Source organism: Manacus candei, unplaced genomic scaffold (genome assembly GCF_025592945.1).
Source record: "Manacus candei isolate 608988 ecotype Guabito, Panama unplaced genomic scaffold, ASM2559294v1 h1tg000308l, whole genome shotgun sequence".
In the NCBI taxonomy this organism is placed as follows: Eukaryota; Metazoa; Chordata; class Aves; order Passeriformes; family Pipridae; genus Manacus; species Manacus candei.
The window spans coordinates 29,944-54,062 of record NW_026138356.1 but is presented as its reverse complement, the minus strand read 5'-3'; the positions used below and the strand labels follow the sequence as shown (position 1 = coordinate 54,062).

At 63.6% G+C, this 24,119-nt stretch overlaps 4 protein-coding genes across 11 annotated transcripts in view; 2 read left to right on the top strand and 2 right to left on the bottom strand.

Moving 5' to 3' along the window:
• LOC127465034 (rho guanine nucleotide exchange factor 11-like) overlaps positions 1-11,898 on the top strand; it is a 29,615-nt gene extending 17,717 nt beyond the window's left edge. Inside the window, 20 exon segments of the mRNA XM_051775522.1 lie at positions 349-528; positions 989-1,036; positions 1,627-1,814; positions 2,659-2,805; positions 3,189-3,268; positions 3,387-3,512; positions 3,609-3,726; positions 4,520-4,695; positions 4,781-4,856; positions 5,074-5,241; positions 5,710-5,797; positions 5,902-6,003; positions 6,635-6,717; positions 7,105-7,359; positions 8,223-8,423; positions 9,404-9,496; positions 9,669-9,820; positions 9,822-9,842; positions 10,786-10,923; positions 11,304-11,898. Coding sequence (XP_051631482.1) covers positions 349-528; positions 989-1,036; positions 1,627-1,814; positions 2,659-2,805; positions 3,189-3,268; positions 3,387-3,512; positions 3,609-3,726; positions 4,520-4,695; positions 4,781-4,856; positions 5,074-5,241; positions 5,710-5,797; positions 5,902-6,003; positions 6,635-6,717; positions 7,105-7,359; positions 8,223-8,423; positions 9,404-9,496; positions 9,669-9,820; positions 9,822-9,842; positions 10,786-10,923; positions 11,304-11,504 — 2,641 coding nt within the window. The 3' untranslated portion in view covers positions 11,505-11,898.
• A 67-nt stretch (positions 11,899-11,965) lies between these two features.
• On the bottom strand, positions 11,966-14,652 carry LYSMD1 (LysM domain containing 1). 4 transcript variants are annotated; one of them, XM_051775525.1, is made up of 4 exons: positions 14,485-14,652; positions 13,571-13,850; positions 12,788-12,966; positions 11,966-12,632 (listed from the first exon to the last, which is right to left on the bottom strand). In XM_051775525.1, the coding sequence occupies exons 1-4, from the start codon at positions 14,578-14,580 to the stop codon at positions 11,970-11,972; spliced, it is 1,218 nt and encodes a 405-aa protein (XP_051631485.1). In that variant the 5' UTR covers positions 14,581-14,652; the 3' UTR covers positions 11,966-11,969. The 4 variants fall into 4 exon arrangements, with proteins under 4 accessions (XP_051631485.1, XP_051631489.1, XP_051631486.1 ...); XM_051775529.1 differs by having other exon boundaries at positions 12,534-12,632; positions 13,594-13,850; XM_051775526.1 differs by lacking the exon at positions 11,966-12,632 and having other exon boundaries at positions 12,731-12,966.
• A 162-nt stretch (positions 14,653-14,814) lies between these two features.
• SCNM1 (sodium channel modifier 1) lies at positions 14,815-17,825 on the top strand. The gene is made up of 8 exons (XM_051775535.1): positions 14,815-14,932; positions 15,339-15,409; positions 15,517-15,605; positions 16,118-16,203; positions 16,288-16,382; positions 16,735-16,871; positions 16,965-17,067; positions 17,503-17,825. The coding sequence occupies exons 1-8, from the start codon at positions 14,882-14,884 to the stop codon at positions 17,600-17,602; spliced, it is 732 nt and encodes a 243-aa protein (XP_051631495.1). The 5' UTR covers positions 14,815-14,881; the 3' UTR covers positions 17,603-17,825.
• Positions 17,797-23,894, bottom strand: TMOD4 (tropomodulin 4). 5 transcript variants are annotated; one of them, XM_051775531.1, is made up of 10 exons: positions 23,786-23,894; positions 22,772-22,910; positions 22,531-22,687; positions 21,189-21,311; positions 20,868-20,957; positions 19,951-20,081; positions 19,411-19,518; positions 19,029-19,172; positions 18,452-18,596; positions 17,797-17,912 (listed from the first exon to the last, which is right to left on the bottom strand). In XM_051775531.1, the coding sequence occupies exons 2-10, from the start codon at positions 22,892-22,894 to the stop codon at positions 17,890-17,892; spliced, it is 1,044 nt and encodes a 347-aa protein (XP_051631491.1). In that variant the 5' UTR covers positions 22,895-22,910; positions 23,786-23,894; the 3' UTR covers positions 17,797-17,889. The 5 variants fall into 5 exon arrangements, with proteins under 5 accessions (XP_051631491.1, XP_051631490.1, XP_051631493.1 ...); XM_051775530.1 differs by having other exon boundaries at positions 23,796-23,889; XM_051775533.1 differs by lacking the exon at positions 23,786-23,894 and adding an exon at positions 23,310-23,387.
• Positions 23,895-24,119: the final 225 nt, after the last annotated feature.

Sequence of the window (24,119 nt, the reverse complement as noted above, 5' to 3'; positions counted from 1 at the left end):
GTCTTCAAGATGATCTCATTCCACCTGTGGAGCAGCTCTTGGTGCCGTTCTGGCAGCACGAAGAGGATCCAACTTTTCATGGAATCCTGGGAATGGTTTGGGTGGGAAGGACCTTAAAAATCCAGTGCCACCCCCTGCCATGGCCTGGACACCTTCCCACTATCCCAGAATCCCCCCCTTGCCCTGCTGCCCACGCTGGGGGATCAGCCCAGCCCTTCTCCCTTCGCTCATCCCAAAAAAAACCCCTCCCGAGATTCCCGCCCGGCTCCTCCTGGGCGTCCCCTCCACGTCCTGCAGGGACATTCCCAGCAGGCTCAGCCTCATCCCAGGCTTTGTTCCCTGCTCCAGCTCCCGTGCTGAGGTCAAGCTGGGCCGCTCCGAGAGCCTGAAGGGCCGGGAGGAGATGAAGAAATCCCGGAAAGCCGAGAACGTTCCCCGGTCCCGGAGCGACGTGGACATGGACGCGGCCGCCGAGGCCACCAGGCTGCACCAGTCGGCCTCATCCTCTGCATCCAGCCTGTCCACCAGGTGGGGAAATCCACCTCCAGGGCTCCCCTGGGAAGGGTTGGATCCAGGGATTGAGCTGGGAACGCCGGAGGGGGCGGGAAGATGAACCCTTTGGGGTCAGGGAATGTTTTGGGAAGCCCCTCTCCTGGGAAAGTTTTGGGGAATCCTGTGGGTTAAAGCCAAGCCCGGGTGTGCAGGGTGAGGTGGTTCCATCCCCTGCAGCTCCTGCAGAACCTCCTGGGTATTTTCCATGGGGAAAAAAAACCCAGGGAATTGGGCTTTCATTCCCATTCCTGCCCCAAATGTCTGGAGGGTCTTGAGGAGACACTGCCAGTGGAAGGGTGGGATTTTGGGACACAGAGGTGACTCTCCCATCCTGAGGGAGAAGAGTGGGATTTTAGGACACAGAGGTGACTCTCCCATCCTGAGGGAGAAGGGTGGGATTTTGGGACACAAAGGTGACTCTCCCATCCCTCTCCAGGTCTCTGGAAAATCCCACCCCCCCCTTCACCCCAAAGATGGGCCGCAGGTGAGTGACACCCCCCCCCCTTGTCTCTCCCAAACCATCCAGGATTGCTCCAGGGGTTTTCCCTCAGAGCAGGAATGTCTCCATAGGAACCCACCAGGGCTGTGCCCTTATTTTGGGGGCTCTATCCCTTGCTCCCTTAGCTTTTCCTTGCCTTCCAGCCAGGCTGGAGAGACCACAGGGGGATGGATTCCCTGGGAGGCAATTCCCATGAGTTTTCCATCCCCCTGGATGGGGTGAGGGGGCTCCTTTTCCCTTGGGTTAAGCAGGACCTTTATAAACATCTGGGGGAAGTGGGTCCAGAGTCAGAGCCTCGTGTGCTCCTCGAAAGCTCCAAATTCCAGCCCAAACCAGCCCTGGCTGTGCTGGGATTGCTCCAATGGGGGAGACAGAGAATTCCCATGAGTTTTCCATCCTCCTGGGTGGGATGAGGGGGCTCCTTTTCCCTTGGGTTAAGCAGGACCTTTATAAACATCTCCTGTGGGTGGGCCATAGTCTTTTAGGTCCAGAGTCAGAGCCTCGTGTGCTCCTTGAAGGCTCCAAATTCCAACCAAACCCAGGATCCCTGGCTGTTTTCCCCCCCCTTTTCCCAGGAGCATCGAGTCCCCCAGCCTGGGCTTTGGGGTGGATTCCTTCCTGCCCCACCTGCTGGAGGACGAGCAGGGCCAGCTCTGGGACCTGGAGCCCGAGCTGGACCCCCAGAACTGGCAGCACACGGTGAGCAGGGAGCTGGTGGCCAACCTGCCCCCCCGGGAGGTGGAGAGACAGGAGGTGATCAATGGTATGGACCCCTCGTGTCCTGGGATGGGTTTGGGAGTGGTTTGGAAGCGGTTTTGGGTGGGTTTTGCCACTGGAAAAGCTCTTTTTTAGCTCCAGGAAGCACAAGGAGTTGTGTGAGGAATCCCTGGAGCTCTTGTCATGGCACAGAATTCCTCATCCTTGCAGGGAACAGCTGGAATTCCAGCACTCCCCTCGTGTCCTGGGATGGGTTTGGGAGTGGTTTGGAAGCAGTTCTGGTGGATTTTGCCACTGGAAAAGCTTTTTTAACTCCGGGAAGCACAGGATTTGGGCTCCTGGAGCTCTTGCCATGGCACAATTCCTCGTCCTTGCAGGGAGCAGCTGGAATTCCAGCACTCCCCTCGTGTCCTGGGATGGGTTTGGGAGTGTTCTGGAAGCAGTTCTGGTGGATTTTGCCACTGGAAAAGCTTTTTTAACTCCGGGAAGCACAGGATTTGGGCTCCTGGAGCTCTTGTCATGGCACAGAATTCCTCGTCCTTGCAGGGAACAGCTGGAATTCCAGCTGTGTCCCCTTGTGTCCTGGGATGATTTTGGGAGTGTTTTGGAAGTGGTTCTGGGTGGGTTTTGCCACTGGAAAAGCTTTTTTTTTGCTGCTGGTTCCTCCACCCCCGGGAAGCACAAGGAGTTGTGTGAGGAACCCCCACTCCTGGCACAACTCCAGGGGCCTGGAAGCAGGAGAGGAGGGTCCTGGAAGGGAGGATGGACACCCAGGTGCTCCTGCTGGTGCTCCAAGGGAGCAGATTCCTGTTTGGGACCCCCCCAGCAGTGCCCCCCAGCCCCAGGGGGGGTCCCTGTGCCCTCTCCCACCCCCGTCCCTCCCCCCCCAGAGCTCTTTGCCACCGAGGGGTCCCACCTGCGCATCCTGAGGGTCCTGGACCTGCTCTTCTACCAGAGGATGAGGAAGGAGAACCTGCTGTCCCGGGAGGAGCTGGGGCTGCTCTTCCCCAACCTGCCCGACCTCATCGAGATCCACAGTAAGAGATCCCACCCCTGGAATTCTCCCCCCATGGAATTCCCCCCTCCCTGGGAGCACAGGGTGGGCTGAGGTGGTGGGGCCACCCCTCATGGACCAGCTCCCCACTCCAGCTTTTCCCTCCCCTCCCCTCCCCTCCCCTCCCCTCCCCTCCCCTCCCCTCCCCTCCCCTCCCCTCCCTTTCCCTTCCCAAACCTTCCCAAACCTTCCCTTCCCAAACCTTCCCTTCCCAAACCTTCCCTTCCCAAACCTTCCCTTCCCAAACCTTCCCTTCCCAAACCTTCCCTTCCCCTCTCCTGGGATTCTGGGGCCCTCTGGCCCAGCCCTGGGTGGGTGTCCCTGGTGACCCCACTCTGGTGTCACCTGATCCCGAATCCTCCCCAGATTCCCTCTCGGAATCCATGAAGAAGCTGCGGGAGGAAGGACCAATCATCAAGGAAATCGGGGATCTCATGTTGTCCCGGGTGAGGAGGGGGAACAAGGGCCGGTTGTCCCCTCTTTAAAGGGGGTGGAGGAGCTTGGGGAGCCCCGGGGCCGAGTTCTGGGGGGTCCCTGATCCCAGTTTTTCCCCCCAATTCCCAGTTTGACGGCCCTGCCAAGGAGGAGATCCAGCAGGTCGCCGCCACCTTCTGCTCCTACCAGTCCATTGCCCTGGAGCTCATCAAGACCAAGCAGCGCAAGGAGACCCGCTTCCAGATCTTCATGCAGGTCTGGCCCTCCTCTTCCCCAGGGAATTCCCACCCCTTGGGAAAGCATCCCACTTTGGGATGTGTCCCAGCCTCTCCTCTCCCCTCCCAATCCCAGGAGGCCGAGAGCAACCCGCAGTGCCGGCGGCTGCAGCTCAAGGACCTGATCATCTCGGAGATGCAGCGGCTCACCAAGTACCCTCTGCTGCTGGAGAACATCATCAAGTTCACCGAGGGTAGGGATGGGGCTCATCGCAAGCCCCTAATCCAGAGTTTGTCCCAGGGGGGCTCATCCCAGGGCTCCTCATCCCAGGGCTCCTCATCCCAGGGCTCCTCATCCCGAGGTTCCTCATCCCGAGGTTCCTCATCCCGCGTCCTCCCGTCGCCGTCGTGTCCCCGGCGAGGGTTTCCCACCCCTGATGGGATGTTCAGAGGGGAATTCCAGGCTGGTGAGGGAGGAGGATGTGCTGCTTTTCCAGCTGCTTTTCCAGGGGGAAGAATGAAGTCAGGGGTAGTCCTGGAGGTGGGAATTTTCGGTGGGAGAATTTCCCTTTTTAATCCCGGAGGAAAAGGAGGCTCAGGGGGGACCCTCTTGGAGGTTGTGGCAATGTGGGGGTCGGGCTCTGCTCCCAGGGAACAACAGGACGAGGGGAAAAACGGCCTCCAGCTGTGCCAGGGGAGGGTCAGGTTGGAAATCAGGAGGAATTTCCCCATGGAGAGGGTGGTGAGGCCTTGGCAGGGGCTGCCCAGGGATGTTTGGAGTGCCCAGCCCTGGAGGTGTCCAGGGAAGGACTGGCTGTGTGGCACTGAGGGACAAGGTGGGGATGGGACACAGGGTGGAATTGGTGATCCTGGAGGGCTTTTCCAACCTCAGTAATCCTGGGATTCTGAGATCCTTCCAGCAGGGCTTTGGTGCCCGGGATGTCCCCGGGATCCGGACGGGGAAGGCCCCTCTCCCCCATCCCCCCTGCTCTCCCCCCATCCCACTGCCCCCAGTCTCAGCCCCGTTGCCCCCTCCCCTCCCAGCAGGATCCCCGGAGCTGGAGAAGCTGTGCCGGGCTCGGGATCAGTGCCGGGACATCCTGAGGAACGTGAACGAGGCCGTGAAACGGGCGGAGAACCGGCACCGGCTCGAGGGCTACCAGAAACGCCTGGACACCACCCCCCTGGAGAGGACCAGCAACCCCCTGGCCGCCCAGTTCAAGGTTCCCCCGGGGCCCTGGGGGTGGTTGAGGGTCTGGCTGGTCCCGGAGCAGCCTTTTCCATGGTCCTGGTTGTCCCTGCACACAGAACCTGGATCTCACCTCCCGGCGCATGATCCACGAGGGGCCCCTCACGTGGCGCGTGGGCAAGGACAAGACTGTGGGTATGGAGCTTCCCCCCCGGCCTGCTGGGAGCACTGGGAGCACTGGGAGATGCCCCTTGGCGTCCTCAGGGACGGGGGTGTTTCATTTCCAGGAGAAAGGACCCCCTTTCTCCCCCCTTTTCCCCCGCGAGGAGGGAGGCCCCGCTCGGCTCACGGGCACGGCCCCGGGTGATCCCACCACGATCCCACCACTCTGTGTCCCTTCTGCCGCCCCCAGACCTGCACGTGCTGCTCCTGGAGGACCTGCTGGTGCTGCTGCAGAAGCAGGATGAGAAGCTGGTGCTCAAGTGCCACAGCAAGACGGCGCTGGGCTCCTCGGACAACAAACAGACCTTCAGCCCCGTCCTCAAGCTCAACTCGGTGCTCATCCGCTCCGTGGCCACGGGTAGGGATGGGGAACCCTGGGATTGAGGGGTAGGGATGGGGAATCCTGGGATTGAGGGGTGACTCGGGGTGGGAGGGACCTTAAAGGTCACCCAGGCCAAGGGCAGGGACACCTCCTGCTAGACCAGGTTGCTCAGAGCTCCAGCTGGATTGTTCGGAGCTCCATCCAAAATGTCCTTGGGCACTTGCAGGGATGGGGCAGCCACAGCTTCCCTGGGCAGCCTGTGCCTCCCTCACAGGGAAGGATTTATCCCCAGTGTCCAATCTAAACCATCCTGGAATGGTTTAGGTTGGAAGGGACCTTTAGGATCACCCAGACCTCAGGCAGGGACACCTTCCAGATCCCCCGGGATGCTCCAAACCCTGACCCACACTTCCAGGGATGGGCCATCCGTGGGATAACCTGTGCCAGGGAGATACCCCTGCCGTGCCCTGATCTCCCTCCTCCCTCCTGGCATCCCTTTCCCAGATAAAAGGGCCCTTTTCATCATCTGCACCTCGGAGCTGGGACCCCAAATCTACGAGCTGGTGGCCCTGACGTCCTCGGAGAAAAACACGTGAGGCTCCACGGGGATGGGATGGGAAAGGGGCTTCCCTGGGGGGGGGGGGGGGGGGCAGGAGACCCCCTTGGGGAGCTGATGGGGGTCTCTGGGCCTGGCAGGTGGATGGAGCTGCTGGAGGAGGCCGTGCAGAGTTCCACCAGGAATGCCACCTTCCCCCCGAAGCGCCGGACGGCAGAGCCCGCTGGCACGGCCCCCACGGGGTGAGGGGCTGCTCCGGGGGGCTGGGGGCTCCACAGGGGGGGTGGGAGGGCGACAGGGGTCCTCCCTGGTCGTTGGGGACGTGGGGGTGGCTCTCAGGGCTCTGGGGATCTGCTCTGTGCCATCCCGGGGTTCCTGCTTCCCTCGCTGGGATTGGGGGTGTGAGCCTGGAGGATCCACAGGGTGGTTGGGGTGGGGACAGGGGTCCTCCTGGATCCAGAGGGGGGTTGGGATGGGGACAGGAATCCCCCCTGGATCCAGAGGGGGGTTGGGAGGGGGACAGGGGTCCTTCCTGGATCCAGAGGGGGGTTAGGAGGGGGACAGGGGTCCTCCCTGGATCCAGAGGGGGGTGGGGATGGGATCAGGAGTCCTCCCTGGTCCCTGGGGGACACGGGGGTGTCTCTCAGGGCTCTGGCTCCCGATCTGAGGGAATGAGCCCCCTGATTCCAGCCGGGAGCAAGTCAGGGAGAGCAGGGGAGCTGCCCCTTGCTGGGCTCAGGGCTCTCATCCCTTGCCCTTCCCTGGATCTGGGGGGTCTCCCTCCCTGTCCCTGGCCGTGTTTGGGGAGGGTCTCCCCCCTGGGGGTGTCCCCCCCTGCTCCCACCTCCTCCCCAGCCCCCCTCTGTGCCCCAGGCTGGTGCTGCAGGACCCCGACGTGTCCCCGGAGCTGTCCCGGGGCTCCGGAGCCGAGCTGGAGCCGGAGGATTGTTCCTCGGGTGAGGATTGTCCCTGCTGCCACCTCCCCTGTCCCCTCCCCTGTCCCCTCCCCTGTCCCCTCCCCTGCCACCTCCCCTGTCACCTGGGGGGGACACGGGGTCAGCCCTCCCCCTTCCCTGTCCCATGGAACTCCTCCCTCCCTTTGCTCTGCCAGGGATGGCACCTGGAGCTCATCCCTCCCTTTTCCCTGTCCCATCCCTCCCTTTTCCCTGTCCCATTCCTCCCTTTCCCTGTCCCCTGGAGCTGTTCCCTCCCTTTCCTATGGCACATGGAGCTCATCCCTCCCTTTCCCTGTCCCCTGGAGCTCATCCTTCCCTTTTCCCTGTCCCCTGGAGCTCATCCCTCCCTTTCCCTGTCCCCCGGAGTTCATCCCTCCCCTCCCGCAGCCGACAGCGATCCCGCGGCTCTCCTGGGCCGGGAGAAGCCCCTGGAGGAGGAATCTCTGGAGGAGGAGCCGGTGGGCAGCGAGGGGGAGGAGGAGGAGGAGGAGGAGGGCGAGGAAATCCCGGGCCCTTCCTCCCTCCTTCCCGGCGGAGCCATCCCAGCCCTTCCCGCTCCCATCCCGGACATCCCCACCCAGCTCCCGCTGCTCCCGAAATCCTGCGGCTCCCAGGGCGTGGCCGAGGCAGCGCTGGAGGACGGTGAGGCCGGGCTGGAACCTCCGGCACCCCCGGCGCTGGGCCCGGGGGCTCACTTTGGGGTGCTGGGGAGGATTTCGGGTGCTGGGGATGATTTTGGGTGCTGATTTCGGGTGCTGTTTTTGGGTGCTGGGTGCTAATTTTGGGTGCTGATTTCGGGTGCTGGGTGCTAATTTTGGGTGCTATTTTGGGTGCTGATTTTGGGTGCTAATTTTGGGTACTGTTTTGGGTGCTAATTTTGGGTGCTGGGTGCTGGTTTTGGGTGCTGTTTTTGAGTGCTGGGTGCTAAATCTCCCAAACCTGTGGAATGTCGGGACAAATCCCAAACCCTTGGAATGTCAGGATGAATCCCAAACCCCCGGGATGTCAGGATGAATCCCAAACCCTCAGAATGTCGGGATGAATCCCAAACCCGAATCCCAAACCCGTGGGATGTCGGGATGAATCCCAAACCCTCGGAATGTCGGGATGAATCCCAAACCTGCGGGATAAATCCCAGACCCCCAGGATGTCGGGATGAATCCCAAACCCGAATCCCAAACCCGTGGAATGTCAGGATGAATCCCAAACCCCCGGGATGTCGGGATGTATCCCAAACCCTCGGGATGTTGGGATGAATCCCAAACCCGCGGGATGAATCCCAAACCCTCGGAATGTTGGGATGAATCCCAAACCCGAATCCCAAACCCTCGGAATGTCGGGATGAATCCCAAACCCTCGGAATGTTGGGATGAATCCCAAACCCGAATCCCAAACCCCCGGGATGTCGGGATGAATCCCAAACCCTCGGGATGAATCCCAAACCCCCGGGATGTCGGGATGAATCCCAAACCCGCGGTTTTTCCCGTCCTTTTTCCCTCTCCCAGTGGAGAAGCTGCGGGTGCTGATCCTGAGGAGGCTCCGGCCGTGCCGGGAGGTGGATCCCGAGGACGACGTGACTCCCACGCCCTCGGTCACCTGGGACTCGGTGCTTTCCAGCCAGGATTCGGCCTCCCAGGAGGGAATTCCCGAGCCCCCCGAGGGGCCGCCGGAGCCGGAGCCCGGCGGGTACAAAGTGGTGCGGAAAGGTAGGGAAAAAAGGGAGGGGGAAGGATGGGATTGGGAATGGGGGAGGGAAGGGGGAAACAGGGACAGGGATGTCCTCAGGGATGGGCTGGGGGGGGCGCAGGCCCGGCTGGGGGTCTCAGTCCCTGCTCCTTGGTGGGATTGGGGGTCCCAGTCCCTGCTCCCTGATGGGATTTGGGATTGGGGATCTCATTCCCAGCTCCCTGATGGGATTGGGGATCTCATTCCCTGCTCCCTGATGGGATTTGGGATTGGGGATCTCATTCCCTGCTCCTTGATGGGATTGGGGATCCCTGCTCCTTGGTGGGATTGGGGATCCCATTCCCTGCTTCCTGATGGGATTGGGGATCTCAGACCCTGCTCCCTGATGGGATTGGGGGTCCCATTCCCTGCTCCCTGATGGGATTGGGGGTCCCATTCCCTGCTCCCTGATGGGATTGGGGGTCTCAGTCCCTGCTCCTTTATGGGATTGGGGGTCTCAGACCCTGCCCATTCCTGGGATCAGGGGTCTCACAGTTGGGGGTCTCACTCCCTGCCCCTCACTAGAAATGGGGGGGGGTCTCACACAGTTGGGGGGGTCTCACTCCCTGCCCCTCGCTGATTTTGAGGTGCTGATCTCGGGTGCTGATTTTGGGATGCTGGTGATGATTTTGGGGTGCTGGTGATGATTTTGGGATGCTAATTTCGGGTGCTAATTTTGAGCTGTTATTCTGGGGTGCTGATTTCGGGTGCTGGGTGCTATTTTGGGTGCTGATTTCAGGTGCTGGGTGCTAATTTTGGGTGCTATTTTGGGTGCTGGGTGCTATTTTGGGTGCTGATCTTGGGTGCTGATTTTGGGTGCTGGGTGCTAATTTTGGGTGCTGATTTTGAGTGCTGATTTTGGGTGCTGGGTGCTGATTTTTGGGTGCTGTTTCGGGTGCTGGTGGCGGGTCCCTCTCACCCCCCCCTCTGCTCCCCCCCTCCCCAATTTTTGGGGTCCCAGCCCAGGTGGAGGGGGCTCGGGAGGCCACGCCCTCACCAGGCAGCAGCCAATCAGAGCCCGAGCTGCGGGAAGGAGGCGGAGCTTGTGTGGATGGTAAAGAGACCCCCCCCCACCAAAACCCCTCACGAGGCCATTGAGACCCTCGGGAGGGCCACCAACACCCTTCAGGGGGCTACTGACACCCTGGGGGGCCACTAAAACCTGGGGAGGGGCCACCAACCCCCCCCCAGCAGGTCTAATGCTGCCCCCCCCCCCTTTTTCCCAGGCAATTATTTCTACGTGAGCCTCCCCACGGGACCCTCCCAACCCCCCCCCACCCTCCCTGGACCCCCCCGGGGGGCTGAGGGGGCTCAGGACCCCCCCCGGACCCCCCCCAGCGACGTGGAGCTGATCCTGAGCACCATCGAGGGGCTCACGGGGGAAACTGCACAGGCTGAGGGTGAGACCCCCAGAAATGGGGTGGGGGAGACCCCTAAAAATGGGGCTGGGGGGGGGGAGACCCTCAGAAATGGGGGGGGTGAGACCCCCAGAAATGGGGCTGGGTGGAGGGGCATTAAAAGGGTCCTGGAATGGGGAGATATGGAAAGGGGTCATGGAATTTTGGGGGGGATGTGGAAAGGGGGGAATGGGGGGGGATGTGGAAAGGGGTGATGGAATGGGGGGGTATGAAAGGGGTCATGGAATGAAGGGGGATGTAGAAAGGGGTCATGGGATGGGGGGATGTGGAAAGGGGTGATGGGATTTTGGGGGATATGGAAAGGGGTCATGGAATGAGGGAGGATATGAAAGGGGTGATGGAATGGGGGGGATATGGAAAGAGGTCATGGAATGAGGGGAGGGATGTGGAAAGGGGTCATGGAATGGAGGGATATGGAAAGGGGTGATGGAATAGGGGGGATATGAAAGGGGTCGTGGAATGGGGGGGATGTGGAAAGAGCTTATGGAATGGGGAGATATGGAAAGGGGTCATGGGATGGGGGGATGTGGAAAAAGGTCATGGAATGGGGGGGATATGAAAGGGGTGATGGAATGGGGGGGATGTGGAAAGGAGTTGTGGAATGGGGGGGGGGTGATAGGGAAAGAGGTCATGGGATTTTGGGGGATATGGAAAAGGGATCCTGGAATGAGGGGGGATGTGGAAAGGGGTTGGGGGGCACATGGAGAATTGGGGGGGGACGTGGATGGGGCTGATGGAATGGGGGGGGACGTTGAGGGGGACACTGGGGGAGTCATGGAATGGGGGGGACACGGAGGAGAGGGGATGTCAAGGGGGTCATGGAGTGGGGGGGTCTCATGGGGTGAGGAGGCACAGTGGGGGGAAGGGGGAGACACAGACCCTCCCCCACCACTGCCCCTCCCTCACCTTTCCCCCCCTTTCCCAGGCCCTGGAAGTCGCCCACCGGCAGCTCCTGCGCTCGCTGGGGGGGGGGGACGCCACGAGCCCCCCGGGTGGGCACAGCCCCCCCCTGCCAGCCCCACCAACAGCTCCTGGGCCCTCCTGGGCGCTGCCACCACCCCGGGTGAGACCCTCCCTCCCCCACTGCCCCACCCCGGGGGAGACCCCCCACTCGGGGTGAGACCCCCTGCCACGTCCCCCCCCCTTCATTCCCCCCCAACTCCATAACCCCCTTGATATCCTCCCATCCCCCTCACCCCCTTTTCCCCTTTTCCTCCACCCTTTTTTCCACTTTCTCCCCCATTTCCCCCCATTTTCCCCTCCCTTTCCCCAATTTTCCCCCCCTTTTCCCCCCTTTCTCCCCCCTATTCCCCCCTTTTCCAGACTCCAAATCCCCCCTGCCCCAAAGCCCCCTCCCACCTTTCCCCCATCCCACTGACCCCCTTTTCCCCCCTTTCCCCCCCATTTTCTCCCCCCACTGACCCTCTTCTCCCTCTTTTCCAGGCTCCAGAGCCCCCCTGGCCGAGGACCCCTCCCACCTTTAACCCCGGGCTGAGGGGGGGGGGGGTTTCCCCCCTTCCCCCCCCCCCCCACCATCCCGGGGGTGGGTTTTTGGTTTCTCCCAGGATTTTTGCTGGAAGGAGGGGCCCCCCCTTGGCAGGGGCTGCCCGTGGGACCCCCCCCTCGCATGGCAGCCCCCCCTGAGCCCCCCCAGGGCTGGATCCGATCTGTATAAAATGCACTTTGTTCCGTTCCCGCCCCCCCCCTCCAAAAAAACCTGCAGCCCCCCCACCCCCCGGCTATAAATATGTATGTACGACCCCTCCCCTGTAAATACCCTCCCCAGGACCCCAAAACCCCCCCAGACCCCCCCAGGGAGCCCCCAGGCCCCCCCCACCCCCCCAAAATCCCGGGTTTATCCCGACACGGCGACAATCGGGGACCCCGAGGGGGACTGGGGGGGGGGTCAGGGGGGGTCAGGGGGGTCAGATGGGTGTTCCAACCCCCCCCCATCCCATAATACCCCCCCGGGGGTGTCTGATATATATATTATATATAATAGAGCCGAGACCCAGCGGGTGTTGTTGGAAGGTGGAAATCCCGGTTTGTTTTCCTTCTTTTTCCTCAGGAAAAGGTTTTCCTGAGGGGGGGTGTGTGTGTGTTAATTTATTAATTTATTTTCCAAGGAAAAGGCCAAAGCGGGGCCCAAATTCCTGCCCCCCCTGGGATTTGGGGAAAAGGGGATCCTGGAGCTGGTGGGAGGGGTGTGGGGATGGGGTGGAAGTGTCCAAAGTGTCCACCTGGCTCCTGCTGTCCCAGGACCTTTGGATTCCCCTCAAGGACTAGGAAAGTGCCCAATTCCAGCCTCTCCTGGCGCTGGGATTTGGGAGAAGGGGATCCTGGAGCTCCTGGAGCTCCTGGAGCTGGTGGGAGGGCTGTGGGAATGGGGTGGGAAGTGTTCCCAGTTCCGTGTCCCTGCTGTCCCAGGACCTTTGGATTCCCCTCAAGGACCAATTCCAGCCTCTCCTGGCAGGAATGGGACACCCCGGGTGTCCCCAGTGTCCCATCCCAGGTGTCCCTGATGTCCTGTTCCCAGTGTCCCTGGTGCCACATCCCAAGTTTTCCTGGTGCCACCTCCGTGATGTCGCTGGTGTCACATCCTGGTGTCCCTGACGTCCCATTCCCAGTGTCCCCAGTGCCACATCTCAGGTTTTCCTGGTGCCACATCCCGGTGTCCTCAACGTGACACTCCATGTTTCCCTGGTGCCACATCCCAGGTTTTCCCAGTGTCACATCCCAGTGTCCCTGCAGTCCCGTTCCCGCTGTCACCAGGTGCAGATCTGTCCCATTCCCAGCATTCCCAGTGTCACCAGGAGCAGATCTGTCCCATTCCCAGCGTTCCCAGTGTCACCAGGAGCAGCTCTGTCCCATTCCCAGTGTTCCCAGTGTCACCAGGAGCAGCTCTGTCCTGTTCCCAGTGTCACCAGGTGCAGATCTGTCCCATTCCCAGCGTTCCCAGTGTCACAAGGTGAAGATCTCATCCTCTGTGTCCCGCAGCGCGGCCGCCCGGGGGGTCCTGGTGAGGGGTCGTGGGCCCAGCCGGGGCCCTTCCCGGGGGGATGAGGGACCCTCTGGGATCCTCTGGGATGCTCCGGAATCCCCGGGGCTGTGGGGACACAGCGGTGTCACCTCAGACCCCATCCCTGTCCCCATCCCATCCACGTCTCCATCCTCATCCCATCCCTGGCCTTGTCCCTGCCCCACCCTTATCCTGTCCCCATCCCATCCTGGACCCCATCCCTGTCCTGTCCTGTCTCTATCCTGGTCTCCCATCCCATCCCATCCCATCCCATCCCATCCCATCCCTGTCTTTGTCCCTGTCCCCACCCTGATCCCCTCCCAGTTCTTGTTTCCATCCTTATCCTGTCCTGTCCTGGTCCCCATCCCATCCTTGTCTCTCTCCTCATCCCATCCCTGTCCCATCCTGTCCTTATCCTGGTCCCCATCCCATCCTGATGCCCATCCTGTCCTCATCCCATCCCTGCCCTGTTCTGTCATCATCCCTGTCCTACCCCATCCCATCTGTGCTCCATCCCATCCCATCCCATCCCATCCCATCCCATCCCATCCCATCCCATCCCATCCCATCCCATCTGTGCTCCATCCCATCCCACCCCATCCCATCCCACCTGTGCTCCATCCCACCCCATCCCTGTCCCTATCCTGGTCCCCATCCCATCCCCCCTGTGCTCCATCCCCCCCCAGCCCACCCCAGATTTGGGCCGGGGCCCACCCGGAGGGTCGGTGCCGGATCTGCTGCGCCGCGGCCGCCTTGGAGCGGCCGATCTCGGTGTCCAGGTGCCGCAGGAATTCCAGGGCCGACAGGTCGTGCCGGGACGGGACCGGGGGCTCCGGGGGGTCGGGAATGATGTCCTGGGGCTCGTCCCCCTGGAGGGGCTGGGACTGGGATCCCGCCGGGATGAGCAGGGTGGGCTTCAGGAAGATGGTGTCCGACGTGTAGAGGCGGTTGGCACGTTGGATCTGCTCCATCTGGCCAGGAGAGGGACAGGGATGGGGTGGGATTGGGATCAGGATAGGGACAGGGATGGGGTGGGGTGGGATCAGGATAGGGACAGGGATGGGGTGGGGTGGGATTGGGACCAGGATAGGGACAGGGATGGGGTGGGGTGGGATTGGGATCAGGATAGGGACAGGGATGGGGTGGGGTGGGATTGGGACCAGGACAGGGACAGGGATGGGGTGGGGACAAGATAAAGGTCAGGACAGGGACAAAGACAGAAATGGGATGAGGATAGAGATGTGGATGGGATGGGGACAGGGATGGGAGTCAGGACCGGGATGGGGACCGGAATTGGATAAGGGGCAGGACAGGGACGGGGTGAGACAGGGATGGGGACAGGGACAGGGATAGGGACAGGGATGGGGACAGGGACAGGGACGGGGACAGGGACAGGGATGGGGACAGGGACAGGGATGGGGACCAGGACAGGGATGGGCACAGGGACAAGGACAGGGATGGGATGAGGATAGAGCAGGGACGGGGGGCAGGACAGGGATGAGTGAGGGACGGAAAAGAACCGGCCCTGCGCTGGCCCCCGTGGACACCCCGAGCGGTCCCTCCCCGCCGCTCCCCCCGTCCCCCGTGTCCCCCCGGCCCGCTCACCGTGACCCCGTAGCGCAGCGCCAGCCCCTGCAGGGTGTCCCCGGGCTGCAGGCGGTGCTCCCGGGGGGCCGCCCCGGCCCCGCCGCTCCCCGCCATGGCCCGGGGGAGGGGGGCCCGGCCCGCGGGTCCCTCGGGGGGGTCGCGGCCCGGCCCCGCCGCTCCCTCAGCCCCGGGCCCCGCCGCGGCGCCGCGGGGCCTGCTGGGGTTGTAGTCCTGAACGGGCACCCTCCGCCTTTACCCCCATGCACTGTGAGCCGAGGAAAGAACTACAACTCCCATCATGCTGCGGGGGGCGCCCGGTGCGCTCTCTGATTGGTCGCTGCCCCTCGCGCACAGCCGCCTGGGAGGAAGGAACCCGGAAGTGAGGTTCGGTTGCCATGGTGACCGCGGAGCCGCCATGTCCTTCAAGCGCGATGGGGACGATCCGGGGCCGCTCGGGGCGTTGCAGGTGAGGCTGGGACCCCCCCGGACCGCCCTCATGGCCTCCCAAAGCGCCCAGGGCCAGACCCGGCTGCCCCGCACAGCCTCCGGAGTTGCCCCCGTATTGCGGCCTGAGCCCCCCCTGGAACCCCCCCTAACCCTTCCCGAACCCTCCCGAGTCCCCTCAGCCCTCCCCTGACCCCCCCCCCGGCGACCCCTAAGACCTTCCCTGAATCTCCCCGCCCTTCCCTTGGGCCTCCCTGCCCCTAAATCCCCCCCCCCAACCTCCTCACGGGGGGTCCCCAGGGCTCTGAAGGTCCCTGTGCTCCGGGGGGGGGGGACAGGGATGAGGACCCATTTTGGCACAAATTGAGGCCGGGGGGAGGGCGTTGGGGGGTGTGACCTCTCAGTTGACGCCCCCTGTGCCCCCCCAGAAACGCCGGGTCTCCGACCTGTTGGCCAATTCCATCCCCGAGGACGAGGCGGTGCTGCTGCGGAGCGGGAGGTGAGGGACCCCCGCCTTGGGCTGGGGGGGCCTCGAGGGGACCCCTACGGTGGGAGGGGTGGTCCTGGCAGTGTCCCCACGGTGTCCCCGCGTGTCCCCGTTGCCAGGTTCGCCTGTGCCGTGTGTCCCCACCGCCCCGTGTGTGACACTCTGGAGGCCCTGGCCGTGCACAGGGCGGGCAGGAGGCACCTGCACAGTGAGTGGGGCTGGGGGTGGCACTGGGGCCCCTTCCATGCCCCCTTCTCTGTCCCCATGTCCCTTCCCTCTCCCTGAGTTCCCTACTGTGTCCCTTTCCCTGTCCCCGAGTCCCCTTCCTTCTCTCCGTGTCTCCTTCTTTCTCCTCTTCGCTGTCCCTGTGTCCCCTTCCCTGTCACTTTTCCCATCCCCTCTCCCCCCATTCCCTCTTCCCACATCCCCTTCCCTGTCCCCGGGTGCCCTTCCCTGTCCTGTTTCCCCTTTTCTGTCCCTCTGTCCACGTGTCTCCTTCCCTGTCCCCACGTCCCCTTCCTTCTCCCCTTTCCCTGTCCCCATGTCCTGTTCCCTGTCCCTGTGTCCCTTTCCTTGTCCCCACATCCCTTTCCCTGTCCCATTCCCTGTTCCTGTGTCCCTTTCCTGGTCCCCACATCCCTTTCCCTGTCCGTTCCCTGTTCCCGTGTCCCTTTCCCTGTCCCTCTGTCCCTCTCCCCTCATCCCATCCCTGTTTTCCAGGTCTCCAACGTTCCTACGGCCGGAATCACTCCCTCCCGGCTCCAGCTCCGGCTCCAGAGGCTCCGGGAGAGGCTCCAGGTGTGCAGGTGGGTGTGGCCTCACCTGCCCCACCCATGGGACCCCCCGTGGCACCCCCTGAGCCACGTCCCTCCCGTTCCCTCCCTTCCCAGGGATCCCAGGCCCCGCTCCTGGCCCGGACACGACGGATCGCCCGGAGCGCCCTCCTGAAATCCGCCCCCTACAGCAGCTGCTGCCGCAGGAAAGGGTCGGGAACACCGGGAATGGCGCTGGGAATGCCGGGAGAGGGGCTGGGAGGGTCAGGGGGGAGCTCTGGGATTCCCAGGAGGGGACTGGGGGGATGAGGGAAAGCTCTGGGATTCCTGGGAAAGGGACTGGGAGGGTGAGGGAGGGCTCTGAGATTCCCAGAGAAGGGACTGGGAAGAGAAGTAAAGCTCTGGGATTACTGGGAAAGGGACTGGGAGGGTGAGGGAGAGCTCTGGGATTACTGGGAAAGGGATTCTTTGGATGAGGAGAGGGGGGAAAGCTCTGGGATTGCCGTGTCCTTGCTGCCATCAGGTGTTTGTGGGACTCACCCCCAATTCCCTGTCCCATCCCAGGGCCCAGGGAAGCAGCTCCCAGGCCGGCACCACCCGGACGGTGCCGGAGCCGCTCCGGAATGTGGGAGAATCCCAGGATGTGGGAGAATCCCGAGGATCCCCAGCCCTGCTGCTGGAACACGGCAGCGGGAGGGCAGGTGGGAGCCAGGGGGCACCTCCGGGGCAGGATCGGGATCATCCCGGATCATCCCATTCCAGAGGGTCCCACACCCGCCTCGTTCCCTCTCCAGATGTTCCGAAGGCTCCGACCCGGAAAGGAAAATCCTGCTCGGTGTGGGACGAGCTGAGCCCGGAGCGGCGCCGGGTCCTGCGGCACCACCTGCACCTGCGCAGGTGAGCTGGGCCAAACCGGGCCTAAATGAGCCCAAAGTGAGCCCAGAGTGAGCCTAAAGTGAGCCCCAAACTGAGCCCAAATTGAGTCCTGAACAAGCCCAAAGGGAGCCCAAACTGAGCCAAAACTGAGCCCAGACTGAGCCTTAACTGAGCTCCCAAAATGAGCCCAAACTGAGCCTAAACTGAGCCCCAAACTGAACCTAAACTGAGCCCCAAACCGAGCCCAAAATGAGCCCAAACTGAGCCCAGACTGAGCCTTAACTGAGCCTAAACTGAGCCCCCAAATTAGCCCAAACTGAGCCTAAACTGAGCCCAAACCGAGCCCCAAAATGAGCCCAAACTGAGCCCCAAATGCCCCAAAACTGAGCCCAAATGCCCCCAGCCAAGCCCAGCCAGGCCCAGCCGAGCCCCCCTGACTGGTCCCTCCATCCCCAGCTCCGGGTGGATCCAGGATCCCTGCGGGAAGTGGGTCAAGGACAGCAACGCCGAGTTCGACTCGGACGAGGACGAGCCCCCGGCGCTGCCACCGACGTGACCCTCCCTGGCCCCAAATCCCCTGGCCCCAAATCCCCCCGGGAACCCAGGCCTGGACACCTGGAGCTGTGGGAGCCGCTGGGAAAAGGGGGATCTGGGGGATCCCGGTGCTTTCCTGCTCCACCTGGTGCCTTTTTGGGGTGTCACTCCCCCCGTGCCCGATTCCCTGGATACAAACACCCCGAAAATCCCGTGTGGCACAATCCTGCCCCAAAGGGGTCTCAGATTCGTGTCTTTCCAGCTTTATTTCCAACATTCCCAGAGATCTCCCGTTCCTGGGGGGTTGGTTTAGGTTTTCTTCTGCTTCCGGCCTGGGGGAGAGAGAAAAGTGTGTGGGGGGTCAGGTCTGGGAATTCCTGGGATTCCTCCCCCCAGTTCCTGCCTGGAGGGGACTCAGGGGCGCTCCCAAAGCTCTTTGGAGAGTGTGTGGGGGTCAGGTCTAGGCCCCCCTTCCCCCCAATCCCTGGGCCTCTCCACCAATTCCTGGGATTCCCTTTCCCCCCAATCCCAGGGATTCCCTTTCCCCCCAATCCCAGGGATTCCCCCCACCAATTCCTAGGATTCCCTTTCCCCCCAATCCCAGGGATTCCCCCACCAATTCCTAGGATTCCTTTCCCCCTATTCCTGGTGGGATTCCCTTTTCCCCCCAGTTCCCGGGATCCCCCCCCAGTTCCTGCCCAGACGGGGGACACTCCTGGAGGTCATCCCAAACCTCCCTCCCGGTCCCTGCGCCCCCCCCCCCTCAATTCCCGGGATTTAAGGGGTGGGTCGGGTCCGATCTCTCTCTCCCCGCCCCTCGCCCCGCCCGCATTCCCGGTTTTCCCGCGGCATTCCCGGTTTTCCCGCTCACGGAGCTCGTTGTTCCTGGTGATGGCGCTGGCGGCGCGGGCGCGGGGGCCCTGCTGGGTGAAGTGGTACCCGAAGCGCAGCACGGAGGGGCAGCGCTCCAGCATCGCCGCCATCTCCATCTCCGCCGTGTCCCCCAGGCGCTGGCACTGCGGGGGGGGACAGCGGGGACAGCCCTGTCACCTCCCCTGTGCCTCTGTCACCTCCCCTGTCCCCTTATCCCTCCCCTGTCCCCCATCTCCATCTCCGCCGTGTCCCCCAGGCGCTGGCACTGCGGGGGGGGGACAGCGGGGACAGCCCTGTCACCTCCCCTGTCCCCCCCTCCGTGTTCCCCAGGGACACTCCTGTCACCTCCCCTGTCACCCAGGGACAGCCCTGTCACCTCCACTGTGTCCCCCTGTCCCTCCTGTGTCCCCCTGTCCCTCCCCTGTCCCCCATCTCCATCTCCACATTTCAGGGTGTGACATTGCAGGAGGTGACACTGCAGGGGTTGACATTACAGGGGGTGACATTGCAGGAGGTGACACTGCAGGGGTTGACATTACAGGGGGTGACATTGCAGGGGGTGTCCCCGTGCCCACCTGGTTGTCCACGCGGAGCTCGGCCAGGGCGGGGCTGTGGGGCACGGCCTGGATGATGCTCCTCATCCCCGCGCTCGTGATGAAGTTGGACTCGAGGTTGAGGCTCTGCAGGGTCTTGTTCTCCATCAGCATCTCGGCCACCGCCTGCGGGGTCACCTCGGGGTCACCTCGGGGGTGAGGCAGGGACTGTCCCCAGCCCGTGAGGGGACATTTGGGGACATGGTGGGGTGAGGCAGGGACTGTCCCCAGCCCATGTGGGGACATCTGGGGCCACGGGGGTGAGGCAGGGACTGTCCCCAGCCCATGTGGGGACATTTGGGGACATGGTGGGGTGAGGCAGGGACTGTCCCCAGCCCGTGAGGGGACATTTGGGGACACTCACGTGGGCCACGGGGTCGTTGCTCCTGGTGGCCACCAGGCTGAGCCTCTTGACGTGGGTGTTGGTTTTCATGGCCTCGCAGATGGCCTTGAGCGTGGGGATGGGAATGTCCTGGGGAGGGGACACCCGGGGGTCACCCGGGGCAGGGGGACATCCCCAGCGGGACAGGGGCCCACCAGGGTGTCCCCAGGGTGTCCCCAGGGGGGTGGAGGTGGCACCAAGGGGATGGAGGTGGCACCAAGGGGATGGAGGAGGCTCCAAGGGACATCCCTGAGAGGGTGCTGGCTGTCACCTGGGGGGGTGGCAGTGTCACCCAGGGGGTGTGGGATGTCACCAAAGGGACAGGGGTGTCCCCAGATGAGGAGGAGCCTCCCAGGGGTGCCCTGGAGGCACTCAGGGATGGGGACAAACACCTCAGGGACACCCCAGGACAGGGGACCAACCCCGTGGGGACACCCCGGGAGAGGGAGGACTCCCTTGGGGACACCCCGGGGTGGGACCTGTCACCCTGGGGACACGCTGGGGACACTGTGGGTCCCTGACCTTGATGTTGTTGAGGTTGACGTCCTCCAGGGCCGGGTCGTTGTCCCGGATCCGCTGCAGCGTCTCCTCCACGTTTGTGGGGTTCGGGGGCTCGTCCGGCACCGGCTTGTACGAGTCGGGTTTGACCACGCCTGGGACACGGGGACAGGGACAGGGACAGGGGTGGGGACACACGGGGGACACGGGGACAGGGACGGGGTGGGGACACATGGGGGACACGGGGACAGGGACAGGGGTGGGGACACACGGGGGGACATGGGGACAGGGACAGGGATGGGGACACACGGGGGGACATGGGGACAGGGACAGGGGTGGGGACACAGGGACAGGGACGTGTGTGACACAGGTGGGGATGGGAACACACATGGGGATACAGGGGACAGGGACACGTGTGATGGGACAGGGATGGGTGGGGACACATGGGGGGACACAGGGAGAGGGATGGGGACATTTGGGACACACGTGGGGATACAGGGGACAGGGACATGTGTGACACACGGGGACAGGGACATGTGTGACACACACAGGGATGGGGACACGTGGGGGACACATGGGGGACACAGGGACAGGGATGTGTGTGACACACATGGGGATGGGGACAGGTGGGACAGGGGACAAGGACATGTGTGACACACACAGGGACACATGGAACACACAGGGACGGGAACACGTGTGGGGGACACATGTGAAAGGGGACAGGGACATGTGGGGACACGTGTGACACACATGGGACGGGGACACGCGTGTGGGGGGTCACAGGAATCCCAGAGGGGGTTTGGGCCCCAAATCTCACCCAGGCAGCCCCGGGGACCCAGTTTTCCATGTCCTGGGGGCTCGTCCCCATGTCCCTTGTCCTGTGTCCCCATGTCCCCTGTCCCGGGGGTGTGTCCCTCGCCCCGTGTCCCCGTGTCACTCACTGTTGATGCCCTCGGTGTTGGAGATGTTCCCGCTGCAGATGGCATCGTAGTACTGCTTGTTGCTCATCAGGGTGTACATGCCCAGGATGGCTGGGGGGGGACACGGGGGGTCAGGGGGGTCACCAGGACACCCCTGTCCCCTCGGGACACCCCTGTCCCCTTGAGCCATGCCCAGGATGGCTGGGGGGGGACACGGGTGGTCAGGGGGTGACCAGGACACTCCTGTCCCCTTGGGACACCCCTGTCCCCTCGGGACATGCCAGGATGGCTGAGGGGACACCCCCATCCAAGGCCCATCCCTGTGCCAGCCCCCCGACCCACCGGCGAGGTCGCACATCTCGGCCTCGGTGGCGTTGGCCAAGGCCTCCTCCAGCTCCGGCTCCAGCGTGATCTGCTCCTCCCGAGGGATCTCCCGCGTCGGGTTCTTGGGCACGAACGGCTTCCCTGGGCACGGGGACACCGGGAATGGGGACACGGGGACACCGGGGATGGGGACACGGGGACACCGGGAACGGGGACACCGGGGATGGGGACACGGGGACACTGGGGATGGGGACACGGGGACACCGGGAATGGGGACACGGGGACACTGGGGATGGGGAGACAAACGACTTCCCTGGGTATGGGGCCATGTCACACCAGGAGTGGGGACATGAGGACACCGGGAATGGTGGCACAGGGACAGGGTCACACTGGGAACGGTGGTACAGGGACACAGAGACATTGTGACACCAGGAGGGACACCGGGAATGGTGGCACGGGGACAGGGTCACACTGGGAATGGTGGCACAGGGACAGGGTCACACCGGGAATGGTGGCACGGGGACAGGGTCACACTGGGCAGGGGCACTGGGAATGGTGGAGGGACACAGGAACGCTGGGCAGGGACACTGGGAATGGCAGCACTGGGACATGGGGACTCCAAGCATGGTGGCACAGGGACAGGGTCACAGCGGGGATGGTGGCACAGGGACAGGGTCACACTGGCCGGGGACACCAGTGTGGTGGCCCAAGGGATGTGGCTGATGGGGCTTATGGGAACGTGGCCACCACCAGGAGGGGACCTGGCCCAGGGTGCGGGGATTGTAGCAGGGGTGGCATCGTCAGGGGTGGCATTGCCAGGGTGGCCTTACTGGGAGGCACACGGAAGGGGGTGGCCCCACGGGGGGGTGACATTGCCAGGGGATGTCCTGGATGCTACAGGTGGCATTGCCACAGGGTGGCATTGCCGGGGTGGCCTCTCTGGGGGTGGCACTGGGAGGGGGACATCGCCGGGGGGGGCTGTGCTGGGGGGGGACATTGCTGTGGGTGACCACCTTGGGGGGTGTCGTTGTCAGGGGGTGACATTTCAGGGGGTGACACTGCCAGGGGGTGGCACTGCTGCGGGTGACCACCTTATGGGGTGCCATTGCCAGGAAGTGACATTTCAGGGGGTGACCATCTGGGGAGGGTGACATTGCCGGGGGGGCCGTGCCCGGGGCTGGCACAGGGGGGTGACATTGCCCGGGGCTGGCGGGGGCCCAGCTCGCCCGGGACACCCGACCCTGCCGGCCAGGCCGAGCTAAATATACCCGACCCCCCTGTCCCTGCTGCCATGTCCCCCCCATGTCCCCCCCATGTGTCCCCCATGTGTCCCCCCCGTGTCCCCCGGGGGTCCCCACACCTTTCTTCTCGCCGGTGAAGGGCACCAGGTCCTGGCGCTCCTCGGCCTCCAGCGCCTGCTTTTCCAGGTGCTGCAGCAGCGCTTCCCGGTCCAGGGGGCCCGTGGGGCTCTTCTGGGTCTGGTCCGGCTGCCGGAGCCCCGCCGGCAGCAGCACGTTCTGGAGGAGGGGGGGACACACCTGTGTCACCCACGGGGGTCCCCGGTGTCCCCAGGGCCGCCCCCGAGCTGTCCCCGAGCCCACCTCGGGGTCCATCTCCATCAGCTCCATGTCCAGCTGGGCCAGTTCCTCGGGGGACAATTCCTGCAGGATTTTGTCCTCATCGATGTCCCGGTACTTCTCCAGGTCCTCCCGGTACGATGTCATGGCTGATGGGGGGGTCCTGGGGGGGGAACGGGGGGTTTAGGGGTTGGGGGGGACCCCCCTGTGCCGTGGGGACACCCCCTCCCCTCACGGTGACCCTCCCTTGTGCCACCACCCTCCTGGAATTGGGTCCCTGCTGGATCGGGGGGTCCCGGGTGGGGGGTCTGGGGGGCTTGGCTTGGGGAAAATTGAGTCGTCCCCCCCCAAGGGACCCCCCCACCATTGCCTGACGGGGCTCATCCCAAACCAGCACCACCTGGATTCCCCCTCCGGCCCCACCAAAATCCTTGGGAAGCAGGAGAGGGAAAGGCTGAGGATGTGAATCCCCAACAGGTGGGTTGTGCCCCCACCAAAAAAGGACCCAAATTGAGGGGTGTGTGTGTCCCCACCTGCATCCTCAAAATCAGAGAGGACACACCTGGGAGGGCTCAGCCCCCCCTGGGCTGCCAGAGCTGCTGCAGGTGACCACAGGAACTGGTATCGTTTGGGATGCGGGATTTGGGATTTGGGTTGGGAGAGGGGCCCCAAGGTGCCACCCCAACCCCCCCCGAGGGTGGGACAGAGCCCGGGAGGGGGGCAGGACCCCCCCTGAGTGATCCCACCAGGTGGGAGATCCTGGGAATGCGGCTGCCAACGGACCCGGCCCTCCCAAATCCCACATCCCAGTGGGAATACCGTGCCCTCCAGAACAGGGATTTGGGATTTGGGAACTGGGGGCACTCCAAGGTGCCTCCCCAAAGATCCCCGAGGTGGCCCCGAGCCCCCCGGGGAGGGGCTGCAGGGTGGGAGCTCCCCCGGGAAAAGGCGGCTCCCGACGGCCCCAAATCCCCCCAAATCCCTTGTCCCGGTGGGAATTCCGCGCCCCCTGCCCCCCGCGGTGCCTCCCCCCGGTACCGGATCCTGCCTGGAGCGAGTCCCGGGGCTGAGCCAAAGGGCTCCGGCCGCGCAGGGCATGAGATCAGCGATTTATTCTGCGCCGGGGAGGGGCTGGATCACATATCCCAGAGCCCGGCACTTATCGAGCCCGGCCAGCCCCGGGGGGGCCCCACCCCGGCCCCGGGGGGGCCCCCGCGCACCCCAAAACCTGCCCGGGATGCACCGGGACGGGCGGAACCTCGGGGGGGATTCCCGCCCCCCCCCCCCGATTCCCGGGAGTGTTTTCCCTCCCCGGATCACGTTTGGAGGGTTGGGAGCAGCTGGGAATGAAAGGTGTGTTTATTGTAGGGTC

Excerpts from the sequence above, each read along its gene's own strand:
- TMOD4 (XM_051775530.1), bottom strand. The coding sequence starts at position 23,845 with ATGCCCTGCGCGGCCGGAGCCCTTTGGCTCAGCCCCGGGACTCGCTCC. Across the intron at positions 21,312-22,530 it reads CTTCACCGGCGAGAAGAAAG|GGAAGCCGTTCGTGCCCAAG; the intron begins GTGTGGGGACCC and ends CCCCGTGCCCAG. Across the intron at positions 18,597-19,028 it reads AGCTCCGCGTGGACAACCAG|TGCCAGCGCCTGGGGGACAC; the intron begins GTGGGCACGGGG and ends CCCCCCCCGCAG.
- SCNM1 (XM_051775535.1), top strand. The coding sequence starts at position 14,882 with ATGTCCTTCAAGCGCGATGGGGACGATCCGGGGCCGCTCGGGGCGTTG. Across the intron at positions 14,933-15,338 it reads GGCCGCTCGGGGCGTTGCAG|AAACGCCGGGTCTCCGACCT; the intron begins GTGAGGCTGGGA and ends GTGCCCCCCCAG. Across the intron at positions 16,204-16,287 it reads GAGAGGCTCCAGGTGTGCAG|GGATCCCAGGCCCCGCTCCT; the intron begins GTGGGTGTGGCC and ends CTCCCTTCCCAG.
- LYSMD1 (XM_051775525.1), bottom strand. The coding sequence starts at position 14,580 with ATGGCGGGGAGCGGCGGGGCCGGGGCGGCCCCCCGGGAGCACCGCCTG. Across the intron at positions 13,851-14,484 it reads CGCTGCGCTACGGGGTCACG|ATGGAGCAGATCCAACGTGC; the intron begins GTGAGCGGGCCG and ends TCTCCTGGCCAG. Across the intron at positions 12,967-13,570 it reads GGCCCCGGCCCAAATCTGGG|CCCCGGGGATTCCGGAGCAT; the intron begins GTGGGCTGGGGG and ends GTGTCCCCACAG.